The sequence below is a fragment of the Platichthys flesus genome, chromosome 14 (assembly GCF_949316205.1).
Source record: "Platichthys flesus chromosome 14, fPlaFle2.1, whole genome shotgun sequence".
Lineage (NCBI taxonomy): Eukaryota > Metazoa > Chordata > Actinopteri > Pleuronectiformes > Pleuronectidae > Platichthys > Platichthys flesus.
In genome coordinates this window covers 6,394,132-6,410,825 of record NC_084958.1, presented here as the reverse complement: position 1 = coordinate 6,410,825, position 16,694 = coordinate 6,394,132, and the positions used below count along the sequence as shown (strand labels likewise).

General features: G+C 42.3%; 1 protein-coding gene across 2 annotated transcripts in view; it reads right to left on the bottom strand.

The window, feature by feature from the left end:
* Positions 1 to 16,694, bottom strand: part of rnf220a (ring finger protein 220a) — a 161,052-nt gene that overhangs the window by 17,511 nt on the left and 126,847 nt on the right. The window contains exons 5-11 of one of the 2 annotated variants that reach the window (XM_062404211.1): positions 14,699 to 14,794; positions 11,875 to 11,917; positions 9,701 to 9,747; positions 8,046 to 8,175; positions 1,448 to 1,640; positions 886 to 941; positions 478 to 589 (exon numbers count right to left, since the gene is read on the bottom strand). In XM_062404211.1, the coding sequence (XP_062260195.1) occupies positions 478 to 589; positions 886 to 941; positions 1,448 to 1,640; positions 8,046 to 8,175; positions 9,701 to 9,747; positions 11,875 to 11,917; positions 14,699 to 14,794 (677 nt within the window). Of the gene's footprint in view, positions 1 to 477; positions 590 to 885; positions 942 to 1,447; positions 1,641 to 8,045; positions 8,176 to 9,622; positions 9,748 to 11,874; positions 11,918 to 12,065; positions 12,304 to 14,698; positions 14,795 to 16,694 lie in introns of those variants that run through there. The other variant, XM_062404210.1, reaches the window with a different exon arrangement.

Below are 16,694 nucleotides of genomic sequence, written 5' to 3'. Positions count from 1 at the left end.
GGAAATGAGGGGAAATTACAGAGCACTGGCCTTTCACATGCAATGTGTTCTAACAGGATAGGATTACAGAAACTGCGGAGCTAATAAATGTGTAATGTGGTTCATGATTTTATGTAACTTTAGAGACTTTGTCAACAAGAAGCTTTTCCCTAAATCCTGACTTAAAAATTCAAACCATAATCAAACAAAAAACTTCTCTAAGCTGAATCTGTTTAAACACCACATGTCATGTTCAATCAATCTTCTGACATGAGTGTTTGCAGAGTATCTGTTTGTGTCTGCATTAATAATTCTGAGACAGTTCTGTGCTCCAAGAGAACACGACCAGAGATAATTAATACCTGGAGAGACCCTGGTCCCCCAACACACAACCACAGTATCAACACAAAATGTTTCATTTATGACTGTCTATAAGTCAACTCTCCCATTAGGGAGTCAAAAGGTGACTGTGTGTATCTGTGTTTTTTGGGAACCTACTTTTCGATCTCACTGTTTTTACAGGTGCGCGGGGCACAGGAGGAAGAGGAGGAGGATGAAGGAGTGCTGGGGTCTGTCTTGCTGCTCTCTCCATTGCTTGTTGAAGGCATTTCTATAGAAAATACACAGAGGCAACGTGATTAGCAAATACCCGCACATTATGATATTCTAAATAAGACCTTTAATAAAGGCTTCTGGTATTAAAACCCGTATACATTATTATTTTTAAAGGGAGGAGAGGGTTACAAATAAACTGTACAGAAAAAACAACAACAATGGGACCACAAAACAAAGTGATCAAATTTTATCGGTGCTGAAAAAAGGTTTAGAAAAGAATAATGTCAAAGTAATGCATTTGATTCATCATATTAAGGGTTGGTTGGATTACATGATCTCCACTAAGCTTACCATCACTGGCCCATTTGGAGAACTCAGTCGTTATTCTACTAGAAGGCATCCCACCACTGCAACAGAGACACGTCGGTAAGAACAAGACCATACAAATACATGATCACAACACAAATACAACTAGAATGCTTAATTAGTAAACTGATGGACAGGGAAACTACAAATGTTTTCATTCACTTTATTGCCATATTTTAACAATTGTACTTTTTGAACCACTTTGTGAGTATGCTGAGGTGCTATAATAATCTAAATTTACTGTTATCTCAGTTATGAATATTTTCCTTTTTACATTTTTGTACTATTGATTTTTATTGTTTTGGTCTGTTGGCTCGACAGGACATGTGAAGACGTTTCTTTAGATCCAGAGAATAAAAAGGATATTCTTTTTTGACATTTTATAAACTGAAAGACGAATTACCTAAACAAAAATAATAATTATACTAATACTACTAATAACAATTAATACTTTTCAGACTTAGCAATATTGATTTAGTTGCAGCTTTTCAATTAATAGACTCATGGTGAGTATTATTCTTGTTTAATAGTAATACGGCCTTCATACTTAAGCACAGCTCCTCGTAGCGCCTCCCTCTCTCTGGCCTCTCCTTGGTCCTCTCCGGCTCCAGAGCAGGGGATAATATCGGCCTCGGTGTACTGAGCTTTGCCGTACTCCAAGGTGTCGTCTCCGTCCACGTCCAGGTCGATGTCACTGTCCGCCGTGCTTTCCTTTATGTTACACGTGGCGAAGCCTGTTCCTGTGGAAAAGATTTAAACAGAAATGTCAGCATTGATTTCATTTAAGAAGAACAAAGTAAGACTAGGATTCAGTAAAGTGGGTGGAGCCAGAATATGGTCCGATATACACCGAACAGCAGCTTGGCCTCTGACCAAGGCCTTAATATAGACACACATTCAAAGTATTCACATACTTTAATATGTTTTTCAAAACCAATAGATTAAGATTTTACTCAACAGGTGCAAAAAATGACAATACACATGATCTACTACAACTCGACTGCAACTAAGGTAAACTTCCTTTGTTGTAAGCTTTTGGTGGAAATGTAATTCAATACAACAAATTAAAAATCCCAAACAAAATCTCTTTAGAACAATAAAGATTTCAAACTGAGGAAAATTTGGTGAGAGAAAGAGACAACTTTCAGACATGAGAAGAAGTGATAAAGACTGACATCGCGCCCATCAATCTATGAGAGAGGGGTGAGGGAGAAACGGAGAGAGGCAGACAGACAGAGAGAGACAGACAGACAGGGGAGAGTGAGAGAGAGAGAGAGCGAGAGAGGAAAAGAGATAAATCTAGTGATGAACGCTGAGACAAACCCTCACCGCTACCTGACCACTGAGTTCAGCTCCATTTAGCCACAGAGCCGGCTCTATGTGTGTGTGTGTGTGTCCGTCACTTAGAGGCATCTCCTCAGTGTTTGTTTGAGACTGTCTGTCCCTCTGTCACTTAGGCCCCATCTCACCAAACCATTGAAGGTGTGTGTGTGTGTGTGTGTGTGTGAGCTTGAGTGTGAGAGTCTGTCTACCTGTCACTTACACCATGTCTGTCTACCAGGCAAAGGTAGGTGTGTAGGTGTGTGTCACTTACACCCTGATGGTTAAAGCACTTGGTAGTGTGTGTGTGTGTGTGTGTGTTACTTAAGATGTGACAGTGAAGGTGTCTGAGTGTGTCTGCCACTGACAGGCCTGACAGCCATCTTATTTACACCTATCCCAATTTCTACGGGCTTTCAGCTGGACGACTGTGATATGTGTGTGTGCGTGCATGCGTCCAGATACAAGCTCGACAGAGTTGACAGCCATCTTATTTAACCCTCCATCCCAGTGTGAGTGCGTCCTGATACTTCCTGTAACAGTTGGTCTCGGTGCACTGCTGTGTCTCTGTAGTGTCTTAGTCAAAGTGCAAATCAGCGGCTAGAACTTGTCTCTCCTGGGATTTTAACATCTTCTGCGGCTTCTCGTCCTACCTTACTCTGTTAATCATTCCAGTCTAACTCTGGGAAAGAATAAAACATGAGCGGGGAGAAGAAGGAATGGGAGCACGGAACGACTGAAAGCTGCTGTGATAAAACGCGCCACCAATGCGAGACATTTAACGACAAGCCCATGGTTTTTAGTGATCAAATAAAAAGGACCTTTTAACTTTTATTTGGTCTCGGTGGCAGCGGGGAACATATGGGAACAATGGCCGCACAGTGTAAATCTAGCTGCCTGCCGACTCTGTTCAGCTACTGAAGCTGTAGCTTTTCAGAGATTGGCAGAAGGCATATGTTACATTATGCAAGTAAAGTGCTGACACTGTGAAACATCTGGACCTTTGGTGGTGTTTTTCCCCACCTGTTTACCAGCAAAGACCATATTGACATTCCTATTTGGAATGTTTAAACATTGTTTTGATGCTAATTCTGAGAATTTCCTCAACCACTTTTAGTTCTTGTCTTGGTTACTAATTATATGAATGAATCTACATTAGAACTCAGTAATAAAGCGATAACCTACGGCTTTTTTGAGAGAAACTTATCCGTTCCAAATATCCCTAATGTGTTATGCTTTGATAAAACAGACAGTCTTTGGCTTTTGGTCAAAAACAAATCAATCAAAATACAGTGACATTTTTGGCCTTTTTCAAAATTGTATATCATCTTATATCAGTTTTTTCTCAACAGTCATTGAGCTCCAAATACTCTCAATGAAACGTAACACAACTTGTGTTTTCTCCACTGCATGCCGCAGGCTTGGGCTGGTTTGATACAATGGGGAGTCAACACCCCCAAACAAACACAAGCTTTGATTTTGGGTCTAACATGTGATGAAATATCATCTCACATTCCCATCATAAGCCACGTGAGCTTGCATGTTGGTGGATTGCTCTTCCTCCACCAACATGGATTATTATATGAGAGGACATCAACACTGCTGTTTAGATAAATCCTAGAGGAAACATTCTTTAAAAATATCAATAAGTAAAAAAAATGATAATTAGCAGAGTAATTAATGATAAACTTAGTTAAAGCTCTGGACGTAGTGAACAGCTAATACTTCAAAAATGGATTTCATACATCTTGATGTCTGTATAGATATCTGTAGAGTGCTCACTGTGATTATACATGTGCATGGCCTGTTTGCTCTGTGTGTGTGTTCTCAGTGCTTTTACCTGTCCCTCTAAGCAGTCTTGGCAGGCCAATCTAATCTGGCTAGGGGAAGGTCAGCCCCACTCTAACTGCCTTTCACTCACATTATGCACCAACAACCCCCCTTTCCCTTTTTTCTTCACCTCTCTTCCTCCTTTCCTCACCTCCCTCTCCCTCCTGTTTTGTATCATCTCCTTTATTCCTTCACATTTCCTCCATTTATTGTCTCCCCTCATCTCTTGCTTGAAACAGTTTCCTTCTTTCACAACAGCCTTTATCACACCATTTCTTTTATTTTCCCTTTCCTGCTTGATGAACTGTTTCCCCTCTTTTCTGCTAGATAGAACCCGATCGACAACCCACACACACATCTCAGTCTGTCTGTCATTATCATAACCAGGTCCTCCAAACTGCTAACTATCACATTGTATTGTCTTTTCTCCATGGCAGCCACACATTTACATACTTGTCCCCACAACAACACTACAAGTACAGATGTGAAGAGACAGGCGCGATCAGAAGACTCATCTGGCTGACTGAGCTCAGATCAGTCCATCGACCGACCTCTGCAACGTACTGTTACCATAGCAATTATCAGGACCCCTTAAGAAGCGGAGAGGAGGGGGTGTCAAAGGTCATCACACTATCTTTCTGCCATTTACAGGTCAGAGGCAGATGGGGAAAGGGACACAGACACAAAGAGATGAGACCGCCATCTTTGAAGTCCATTTACAAAGAAGAGATTTCTCCTCTTTTTCATTCCCTCTGGGCCATCTGAACTTGCAGTAATCCCCCTCTCCTTCTTCTTCTCTTCCGTCTCTCAGGACGGCCTTATATCAAACCTCAGGATCTGTTTGGCTGCCTTTCCATCTGTCTCTCTGGGGCTACCCTAACAGATAAACTGTTCTGCTCTAAACTACAATTACAGTTATTTCAAGCTTGTTGATGATGGAACAGGACATTTTACAGAAAACTAAAACACACAGTCAAACATTTTTTATAAATCGAAAGATATCAGAGCACTTTCAAGACATCCTGATAATGGAAGTATGGATACTTGTACAGAATGTTTCACAACTGGAGTCTTTACAACTCTAACATGAAAACCTTGAGAAGAATTCAGAATACTTCTTATAGCTGGTTTTTTTCGAAGCCACAGTATTTGTGTCACTGCTCGTTAATAAGCCAACATTTAGCTTTTGAGAAATAAGACCACTTATGTTCAGTTTATGTAAGTGTTGTTTTGCATCAGTGACAAACTTCAGGCCCCTGTCACTAGCATCAGAAATATGCGAAACAGCGCATAACACGTATAACCACATTTTTCTTTTGTGTTAAATCAGTTTGAATGTGTCTTGCAAAGTTACAAAGTAAAATCGAGTTACTTTCCCACTCATCAGAGACCCAGACAGTCCACTGGACAGATGAAGGAAGCTCTGTCTGTGCTATGTGGCTCCTTTCAACCTGGCTAAGCTGGTGCGAGACACAGAAGTCTTCCCTCACACAGAGTTGAATCATAAAACTGAGCTTGTTCGATTTTCCCCTTCCTCCCACCCTCCCCCTCTTCCTTTAAAGGGCCTCCTTCCCTCTGCCTTTCTTCCTCGCAGTCTCAAAGAGAGGGAAGGATGGTGGCACTTCACAGAGAGAGAGGCCCTCTCTTCACCGCCAGCTGAGGAGACCCCCCTGCAACATCTCTATATCCGTCTAGCCTGCCGAGAGCCTGCAGGCTTCAGCGACGTGTGTTAGAACCATTGAGGAGCTTTCAAGACAAAATCCACCTTCTGAGCCGAGTGTGTGTGTGTAAGTGTGCGTTTCAAGTCGCTCTCCCCAGGCCTCCTCAGTTATCTGTGTCACATCACAAGGTGCCCTATTAGAGCACGGCAGAAGGGTCCTGTGTCTGCTCGTTTAACAACGTGAAAGAGATGGACGGATGGCAGGAGCGTCAGGGAGAAGGATGGACGGGTGGAGAGGCCGCCTCCCGCCCCACGAGCTCCTCTTTGGAGCGGTTTAGTTGAGATTTCAACATTGATCTGTCTTGTCTCCTCTCTCTCTCTCTGACTTGCAAAGAGGGGGAGAGGGAGGCAGGTGAGGCTCAGCATGTGTTTAACAACGGATCGAACATGGGAGAGGAGGAGGTGCACAGGGAAGGACAGATGAAAGCCAGGGCACAGCAAAAAGAGTGTGAAAGATCCTCTTAGAGACGACAACAACTCTTTACCTCCTTCTGTGCACTGCTTGATGACTTTCTTCTATCTTGTTTTCCCTCCAGTTTACACACTAACACAATTGTGGCTGCAGTAGGACACCATTGTGCAAACACACCGCAGTTCAAGTTTATAAAACTCTGTATTCCAACCATTAGATACGTTAGAAAATAAATTTACGGTTTAGTTTTGAGGAAATTAAATGGTTCTTCTACCAAGATGGTGGAGATGTTGAGGTTTTACACAAGAATGATGGTAAGTAAAGCTATTAGAGCATCTTGAAGTCATTGAATTACTTTACTAATGTAAATACTACTGTATAACTGTGTAGCAGAGCTGTTTTGATGCCATTTACCGGGTATTTTCTGTTAAAAATTAGATTTTCAGGAATAAATTAGCAGATGACCAGATTGTACGTAACGGAAATACCCGATGCTGATAACAGTATCTGAACATCTCCAAGTCGTAGATGTTTGCTATGGACTAAAATGTGACTGTTGAAGTATTGAAATACTAAGAGCGCAAATGTATACCCCTTCTTTTCTTTTCATTCGACAGTAACGCATCCTTGCATATGTTACTGAACTAATTAAGTAATGATCAATTAAGCAATTTGAGACTCAATTAAAAATGTATCTACAAGTTTGACAGCAGTTAATCTTCTAACACCCTGTCTACACATGAAACACAGCGTGAGCAGCACATTAGCAGCATCAGCGCTCCATAGGTGTCTATGTAGGATGTGTTCGAGTACAATATTCAGTGTCGCAAACTGCGTTTTGTAAGCGCTCAGTTTCCCAGAGCTTCAAGTGACAAGCTGCAAAATGTAAATACACTCAAATTAGTATTCTATATAACCAGAAAAAAAAAGAAGCAGATCTTCATATTAGAGAAGTTGCAACCAACTGACTAATTGTTGCTGATCTATTGTCAAGTTTATGTTGATGTTTTAGCTTCGATGTAAACAAATTTGAAAGATTTAAGACACTTTGATATTTCGACCCAGAACAAAAATAGTATATTCAATGGTTGTAAGATTCATTTAGTAAGAAATTTCTAAAAACAGCAGCAGGAATATCAGTTCTTTCCATAAAAAGAATTTGAGACCGATATTAGTCTCACATACTGAAATTACAAGTTTGAGAGGAGACGCCAATAAAAGGCAGTGAGACATGGAGGCAGGAGGGAAGCACCGTGGGGGTGTGGTGTCACAGAGCAACCACTGTTCTCCCCAGTGACCAGCTCTCCCATCCACTTCTATAATTGCATTCCTGGACTCAGACTCGCACACATGCACTCATACGCAAGCACGCACACACACTCACACACTGGTGGCCAGTGGGTCAATTGCCCAGCTAAATGTGTTTTCCTTCTCCTTGCTAAGAGGGTTGCTTGGGCCGAGCCAAGCTGAGCTGGGCTGACCTCGGGCCAACCCACACTGCCACCAGACCGCAGGCACCATTACGGCTGCCTGGTCAACACTGGTCTCACAGAACTAACACTGCCCGCACTGGACAGGAACAGAGGGAATGATAGATGAGCAAAGAAGCTAAAACAGAGACAGGCAGACAGAGGGAAAAGGAAGGAGGGAACAAACAGGGACGTGGGCCGACTGTCTACAGACTACTGTGACTGGACTCGACAACTGGGCGGTGACACGTCAATCAGGTTTCTAACAAGCAGACGACTGGACACCTGCAACATCACTGACAACATTGCTGCTTCCGAAAAAGATGGGAAAGACTAAGACATCCTACCTCTGATATACAACCAGCATAGAGTGTGTGTGTGTGTGTGTTTATACCTCTGAAGCCTCCTTCCAGCAAAGACGTAGCTCTGATCCTCTTCTGCCCCGCCCACTCATACTCCTCAAAGCCCCGCCCGTTGTCTCCATCCATGTCTGCAGAGTCATCGTCGCACAAGGCACCCTCACGCTGACACACAAACACACACAAGGACACGTTAATAACAGCAAACAAGAAAAAAAAGGCACTGCTTGTTACACTGTCTCTATTGTACCAAACCACGTGGAGCTGCGATCAGGGTCTACTGTTGGCATGTTGATAAAGTCCAAGAATCTTACAAATACCGTTTACTCAAAAACTGAAGGGCAAAATAAAATAAAAAATAGATCAAATGTATTTCTTCTGGTATTATCTGAAACTGCTCAGCCCAAAAGATACTGAAAATATCCAATGTTAATGACTTTAAATGTGCCAAGAGTCCCCCCACTGTGAATAATGTGATCCATTCTGCAACTAACAAGTTTATAGAGGATTGAAATATTTAGGTAAATACTTTTTTAGAAAGTTTAATTGTTTAATAAATGCAGTCCTTAGTTATAAGCATAGCTATAGCAATTTTTCTTAATTTTCTAAATAAAAAAAACGCAGCTCTCAAGGAAGACAGGAGAGAAGGAGAAATTGCAAATGTAACCCTTACAAATAACTTCAGCCAGTCAGTTAGAAGATACATTTCATGCCTGGCAGTGTGGCATAGTACTGATCAGTGTGGGAATTGAACGCAGCTCCTGGGCAGGGTACAATACAGTAACAACAACATTGTGCATTTGAAAGAGATAGGAAAGTCTCTACAGCTGGAGTAATGGAGAGCAGTCGGTGAGGGACAGGTGATACAGGTGGAGTAGAGTGAATTGTCTGACCTAGAGAAACACTAAACAAAAGAATCTTCTCAGCCTCTACAGCTAGTTATCAGAAGTAGTTTTTGTTTGTTTGGTCTACATCTACTGCAAGCAAAGTATGACTGGTCGTACACTACAGACAATAGAGAGGTGATTGTTATGCTCCCACAGGAGCAGCATGCCGATGAATATGATGCAGCCATGTCATATGGGATAACCAGCAGGTACAAGCTTCTTACTTGACATAACTGTTAATGCCAACTTGAAGCTATACAAATTTTGTGAATGTAAATTTCAGTAAATGTAAACTATGTAAAAGTAAAGAAGACAAAGAGTTTTAAATTACATTTATAAATGACGTAAAATGTCCTCATATTGAGCCTGGGACTCAATTTCAAGTAGGGAATTAGAATATTTAGTTTGTTCCCAATTTTAATTCAACCAATCCCTTATTGGAAGTGGAACAAAGGTCCACCACAATGTACTGATTCAAATGTCAGTTGTGTGTTTCAGTCTTTCAGACAGTTATTCCCATATGATGTGAGTGCAGTACTGCTGCTTAGAGAGAGTTCAGAGGTGGTCAGTATCTAGATGAACTACTGCCGCTATTGGTTGGCATCTCCGCAACGAAGAGTGGATCGCCTACAGGAAGTAAAGGAGGTGACTGGTCAGGAGCTACAAGAAAAGAAAGGTTGTCCGACTGTCGGTAGGCGCGGGTTCAAAGGCCCGGATTTCACTACCTGGATCAGGCATTGTTCCACATGTCTACTCATCTCCTCCTCACTCCCAGCCAACGGGGCGCTGCACAGCGGACATACCTGGCCCCCCTCCTCAGGCTTCCTCCTCTTCATCTTGCCTATACGAGCTGGAAAAGAGAAGAGACCGAGAGATGAGTCAGTTTGAAATGTTTAGGATAAGTCAAGTTTTCCTCACATGATAATAATATTGGTTACAAGGCACAGGAGATCATCTGGAAAAAGGCTGGAGGGATATTTATGTCAGATTAAAGTGTTCATTGAATGAATATAATATAATTGTTAAATGGGCCTGCCCTCTACTCTTAATCCTAAACAAGCCTACAAGCATATGAGCGCTGACTCAAGAAAGAAATGACAATCTCACTCCTCGTCTCACACTCTATGACACAGATTGTCCCCCCCCCCGCCCCCGTCCTGTCACAGCTCCGACCCACCCATACACACACACACACACATTTAATTAGAAATTTAACAGAGCAGAACAGCAGTCATTGCGCCCCAAGTCTCTGTCATTTTTTCTTAACTGCAAATGGTGCGAGGGGACATTAATTTTTAGCTGGCTGGGAAAGCAGAAGAGGCCAACAGGGACTGTGGCGGAGGGACGAGGAGGAGGAGGATCACTGCAGGCAAAGAAGATGGAGGGAGTGGGGCTGATGCTCTCCCCTGACGCTAATCGAGGGGAGCATTGTTAAATACAGCAGGGAGAGGGCTGCTAATTAGGTCCGGCAGAGATCTCTGCCCCCCTCAGCTGCTATACCCCGCATGAGAATGATTCCTGGTTCCACATGAGGGGAGAGGGAAGGTAATGGAGGGCGCAGTTTAAAGACTTCTGCAGCTCTCGTCATGGGCTCGGACTAAAAGCAAGTTGTGTGTGTGTCGGATCAGAACTGAGACAACACAATGAGCTCGAATTTGTGTTAAAATATCAAATATCATCATCGTGGCCCTTATGTTGATGGGAAAATTACAGAACACTAGTCCTTTGTAGCTAATTTTCAAAAAAAACTAAAATGTGAGATGATTTAGAGTCATCAAGGTAGGGGGGGGCACCTCCAGCTAAAACTGCTTATAGGGATAGATACTATATTGTAGGCAGTTCTGAATGTGCATGATATGGTGTTTTTGAACAGCAGACATTTTGACGTGTGCTGTGCACGGTTTTTTGTTGTTGTTTTTTAACAGTTTCTAGCGGCTCTGTCTGTAATATACTGCTCCTCTCTTGTCTCCATCATTCGTGCTGTCCTCCATCTCCATATACATTTACTAAGTAGTAGTAAACGAGAGATGAAAGGAGCGAGTGAGTGGCTGATGAATGTGCTGCTCTGAATAAAGATTTGACTCAATAATAAAAGTATCGATCGTTATGTGATGATCAGTGTTGATATTGTGGCGACAAACAAATCAACTTTTTAAACTGTAGCGAGTCAGAGATGTCAGCAGACAGGGATAGAGAGAAACACACACAGCACAGTCTGTGGGTGTTTGTGTGTGTTTTGTTCCTTTCCCCTCAGGTTCTGGGATCATAAATAAGCTATGCAACTCTCTTATATAATCAAGCGCTCATAGTGATGAATTTTACTTGGGACAAACGTGAACACTAAGTTTCCACAGTAGAGTTTATTCGGAGGAGGCGGAGCGAGATTTGACGGAGCCGCTCCGTATTATCAAATTCTCTCTGACAATGATTCACTGACAGAAAAACCTGTCAGTGATCTGAATATCTGTGTTTCATTATCTAGGGCAGCAGAGCTCCATCTGATTGGCCAAATATGTTGAAATGCATGGCGCATGAAACACCATTTATCGCAGTTGTCGTCATTTTTGTGATTCGTCTATCGCTCACATCGCTATCGTGATGACGGTATATGTTTGATATATGGTGCTGCCCTAGTAGGAACCACAGCAGGTGTCATGTGACATCATGAGTGAGGGGGCATGATGGGTCAACAAGCCCCTGGTGATGAATATCACACACTTAATTACAGGTAATTTAATACACTCGTAGGGATATCATTATGTTTCCCAGTTATTTGTGCTGGTGCTGATAATAAACATTAACTATTGCTTTAATCTAAACTACTGCAAATTCACATGAAGTTATAATTATCAACATATCAATGGGGACTTTGTCGATTGTTTAACTCATGTACTTGAATAAAATCAGTCGCACTAAGTTATGAAGTTAGTGATCCACATGAAGCCTCACACAGTAGGCGGGTTGTGTGTGTACATACCATTCAATCTTGTTTGCCTGTTTGAACGAACTCGTAGAAACGTCTGTGAGCAGAGAGGGAGAGAACAAAGATGGAGGAGAGATCCGTTAGACACCGAACAAACATCACAGCGCGTCAACAGGGACGAAGAGGACCGTTCACAGTGGGATTGTTGTGGATGCTGAGGCGCCGTGAACCCGATGGGAACCTACATGTCTGCTGTTGTCCACCTCCTCCATGTCACGCAGCTTCCTGCCACAGCTGCTTCCCTCAGTCGCTACAACTCGGCGCAGCAAACCACCACCGCGCCTGTAGCGACCCTCAACATCACCGCGGACTCGACCTCGCGGCTGTTATTTCACGCGGATGGGAAAGGATTGAAAGTGGCGCCCGTGTCGGCAGGAACTTCTCTCCACCGGCGCCATGTTGGCTTGTTATGGTCACGTGACGCGCTGGGGACGGAAGTGGGGGAGACGCCACGTGTTGTTTCGGCGGTCGGCCGCTGGGGGGAGGCAGGAACTTTTCAGTGAGGGAGAAGAAGCTGTTTCCTCACTTTTCTTTTTTCTTCTCCCTCCTTTTTATTTATGTATCTGTATTTTTGACGCAATCTGTGTATTTTTATAATCAATATTTTATTAACTACATATTATATTATCACTTCAGATGGATATTCTCTTTGTACACAGATACACTGGGGAGTTTAAACAAAAATCTGGGGGAAGGCAGCAGTTTTCATTAGCCACTATTCACTTCCAAAACTCTTCTACTATAAGTCTAAAAACTGATGATCATAAAAACGAATAAAAGATGATAAGAAGATAATTCAGTGCTTTTTGTCTTCAAGAGAAATGTTTTGGTGGTTTCTACACAGAGATATTTAGATTGTTCTCTTATTAATATTTGTTTTGTTATGTAGCTGTTACTAATCAAACATGTGTCTTAGTTCTGCAAGTGGTGGACGAAATATTTTTGATTAATTACTTAAGTAGAGAAAAAGGGTGGTTACATTTTAATACAACGATATAAAAATGCTCAATTAAAGTCCCATCTTGGAAAAAGTACTAAAGAAGCAAAGTTAAGCTACAAAAATGTGTTTTCATTTTCTGGACTGTGGGGACGTTTCTGGCTCTCAAACGTGATGAGAGGCCCCAACTACATACTGTTTATTATAAGGGGTCATAAGCCAAAAAGACTTGGAACTAAAGGTCTGATTTTACAACAGTGGATTTTATATGTTATGTAAAATATGTAGAGGCGCTATCAAACACAGCGGTTAAATAAGTGTAGAGGGTCCACCAGTGGTATGTGTGACAAACAGTTCAATTATGAATTTCGAAAGGGAAACTGTAACATCTTGGGTCTGGAGGCCTGGTGTAAATTCCTTGCATCATTAAAACGAATGCGGCTGCACCATTAAATGTAGCATTATGAAATAAATGAGTTGAGGTCAGATTTGATTCTAAAGTGCAGAATGTACGCTTCAGGTCTGCAGGGAGTCAAACCCAGAGGCCTGTGTGTCTTTAGCTTCTGTGTATGTGCTGACTCCAACATCCTCCTGGCGCGGTTATGGTTGCCCTCTCTATGACGCGGCGGCGGTGAGTAGGCAGCGCTTCGGTCCTCTCCCCCTCGGCCCCGTCGTCCATCAGCCAGAGCCGTCAAGCGGCGAGGCCTCCTCCTCCTGCCCCAGCCCCCCATTCATCTCTTCACACCTTCCCTACCTACCACTTCAGTCACCGGCCCGCTCGCTGCGCCTCGCCCCAACTACCGTATCATTACGATGCACTCACTGAGACGCTGCAGGCAGGTCAGGCTTTTTGAGAAAGGGAAGAGGTGGAGAGGTGAGGACCACTGAGACGGGGCTGACAGGTAGAGAGGAGCTGGCAAAGTCGACCATTATGCTTCATCTTCAGGGTGGTAGAAAGAGTCACCATTGACTTAATCATTTGTATAATATAAGGTGATTTCAGCAGTTTCACTTAATGAGAAAATCTACTTTACAGCTATGAGGTCTTTATGAGCTGTGTCATCCCGAACGTATGGATGTAACGTCCGCACGGACTTAATAGTTCTTATTTTATGGTGCGCGGGGGGGGGGGGGGGGGCCCACTTAACCCGGAGATACATCACGGCCAGAAGAATTACCCGAACAAACTTTGATGAATATAAGAGATAAAAGCAGTCGTAGAGGGAATTTAAAGACGGCTGAGATTTAAGGAGATTGGACTGCTGGTCAGCTGAACTGCTGAAGGGGCGTAAAAACTCAAATCCACCATCATCCTCTGCTACGCTCGTAAACATCTGTCATTATTAGATCATTTCACAGTTTGATGGAAGTCTCATGATTTGCTCTTAATGCAGCTTGAAAACACAGAGCTGCTAAAATGCCTTTCACTTACATTTTAGATTTGCTTTAAAATGTAATTGAATGAAAGCAGAATGTGAGACTTTTAGCAGGCCCAACAGAATAAAAAATAATATCAGGTATCAGGATTTTGATTTACAATATACATGCATATATTCAACTTATCTTTGAGTGAGCTATATAGAAACCCTATGTTTATATCAAACATTAAATTATGGTTTTCAGTATTCTGGGTTCTGATTGGCTACACATGTTAAAAACTGACAAGATTGAAGTGTCTTCTGGTCATCCATTGCCACAGTTTAAATCTCATTGGGTATAATATTGGTGGTATATAGTACGTTATACTCACTGTATGTACACAGTAAGCTTAAACGCTTTCCAATCGTGAAATACAACATCGTATAAGTAGTGCTTCTGGACTGATCAAACTCTTCTGTGTGTATGTGTGTGTGTGTGTGTGTGTCGGTCTGTGAGCATGACCTGGTATCTGTCGGAGTGGTGGGCGTCTTCAGAGGACAGAGGCGAGACCACAGGAGACTCGCCCTCACGCTTGATGTGCACCGACAACAGCATTGACTATAGGGGGAGAGAGAAAGAGAAATAAATAACATTGTCTTCTATATGCGGATGATCTTGTTATATCATTAACTCTGGAGAAATGATTGCACCTACACCCGTTCTCACAGAACATTTGCCACATGAGATCTATCAATGAAACATGGACAAGGTAGAGAATAAGAAATTTTGATTCCGATCTCAAAGACTTTTAGAAAAAACAGACACAATGTCCCCATTCTCTGAGGGCCACACCTCGGATTGGCCTTCCACTATGATCATATGAACACTGCCACATGGTCCCTTGACTTTTCATGATAACTCAAAGAGTCCATACAAACTCAGTGCTCTGAGTAATCAAGGCGGCTAAATGCGGTGAGGAGAACTTTTGTGTGGTGGCTGCTGAAGTCGTAAAGCTCTGGGTTAAATGTGCAAAGGATGAGAGACGTTGCAAAGCAGCTAAAATGGAAGAGCTGAGAGAAGTTTACTTATGAGTTAGGGTTAGGGTTAGGGTTAAGGTTAGATGACACAATCTGACAGTTGTGTCATCTGAATCGTGACACAAGCGGAAAAGCCTTCGAAAAGTCATTCCCTGTGTAAAGACTCAATTTGAAGCTAAATCTATGATTAGATTGTAAAATGTTGGAAAGAACTGCAACAAAAGCGAATGAAAGATTTCTATAAATTGTTGTTTGTGTAAAATGAACAATGTCAGAAACCGTATTAAACCATTGAAATGTTTCCATTACAACAAATCCCTTACATAGAAAATTGAAAGAAGGACGAGGAATCTTTACCCTTGGACTTCTTGGAGAGTTATATTGCCACAGATGCTGAAAGCGACACGTCATTGATGATGACTGTAACCTGCCTGACTTTGTCTATAAAATCCCTTCCACTGATTAGACCTAATGTTTATGGGACATTAAGAGGAGTTAGGGGGAAGAACGAGAGATTGAAAAAAAAGGGTGGAAGCAGGAGATGAGGAGGGAAGAGGAGAGCAAGGTAAACATCTGAAAAAAAGCAGGAGCGCAACTGTCTGACATTTCGGGACACTGCCTGTCCATAAATCTGTCTCCAGGCCGGCACGCTCTCTGTGTCTCTGTCCCTCCGACACAATATAAAACCACACAAGCGTCTAACCCACTCTGTGACAAAGACAATCCAGGGATCTCCTCAAGTGAACGAGGAGCGAGCGGGAGAAAAAAAAGAGAACTGGGGAAGAAATGAGAGGCAGTATCATTTTTTTTTTACAAGGCTTAGCCCTGACAGAGTGCGTGTGCGCGCGTCAGTGTGTGTGAGTGTGTGTGAGTGTGTGCCCTTATGGTTCCATGTGTGCCGCTGCATTTTTTTTACAAGGCAGCTATGAAATATTTGTATTTACAGTCGTCTCCTATTAATCAAGTGGAAAGGGGCAGAGCAGAGGCTTAAGTGCTCGACAGCAGTAATCTAATAATAATATGTGAGAAATGACCAACCTCCAGTGCTGCCACAGTAAATTGGACATTATGCATGGTGCTTTTATGCCTGTGTGCGAGTGTGTGTGTGTGTGTGTGTGTGTGTGTGTGGTCTTCCCCTTCCTCTTTTACACAGGTTTAAAAAGGTCAGGAATCATTTACCTGAGGGCATCTGGGAATATGCTTTAGTTTTATCATTAGAATATGACATTTAACGGTATTCTACATTATAAATGAAGGTCGTCCATTGAAATTTTGGTCTTTTAAACCAACCAATTAAAGCATCATGCCAAAAGACAGGCCATGGAAAAGTTGCATTTCCAGCTGCATTGCGGGGATTTGCTGGCTTACGCACCTCATCTCTAGATTTTATCATCAACACTATAACACTAAGCTTGTTTAATGAATTTGCACTGGAAACATTTAACCTGTATATTGATAGTCAATAGTGAAAATATAAATAT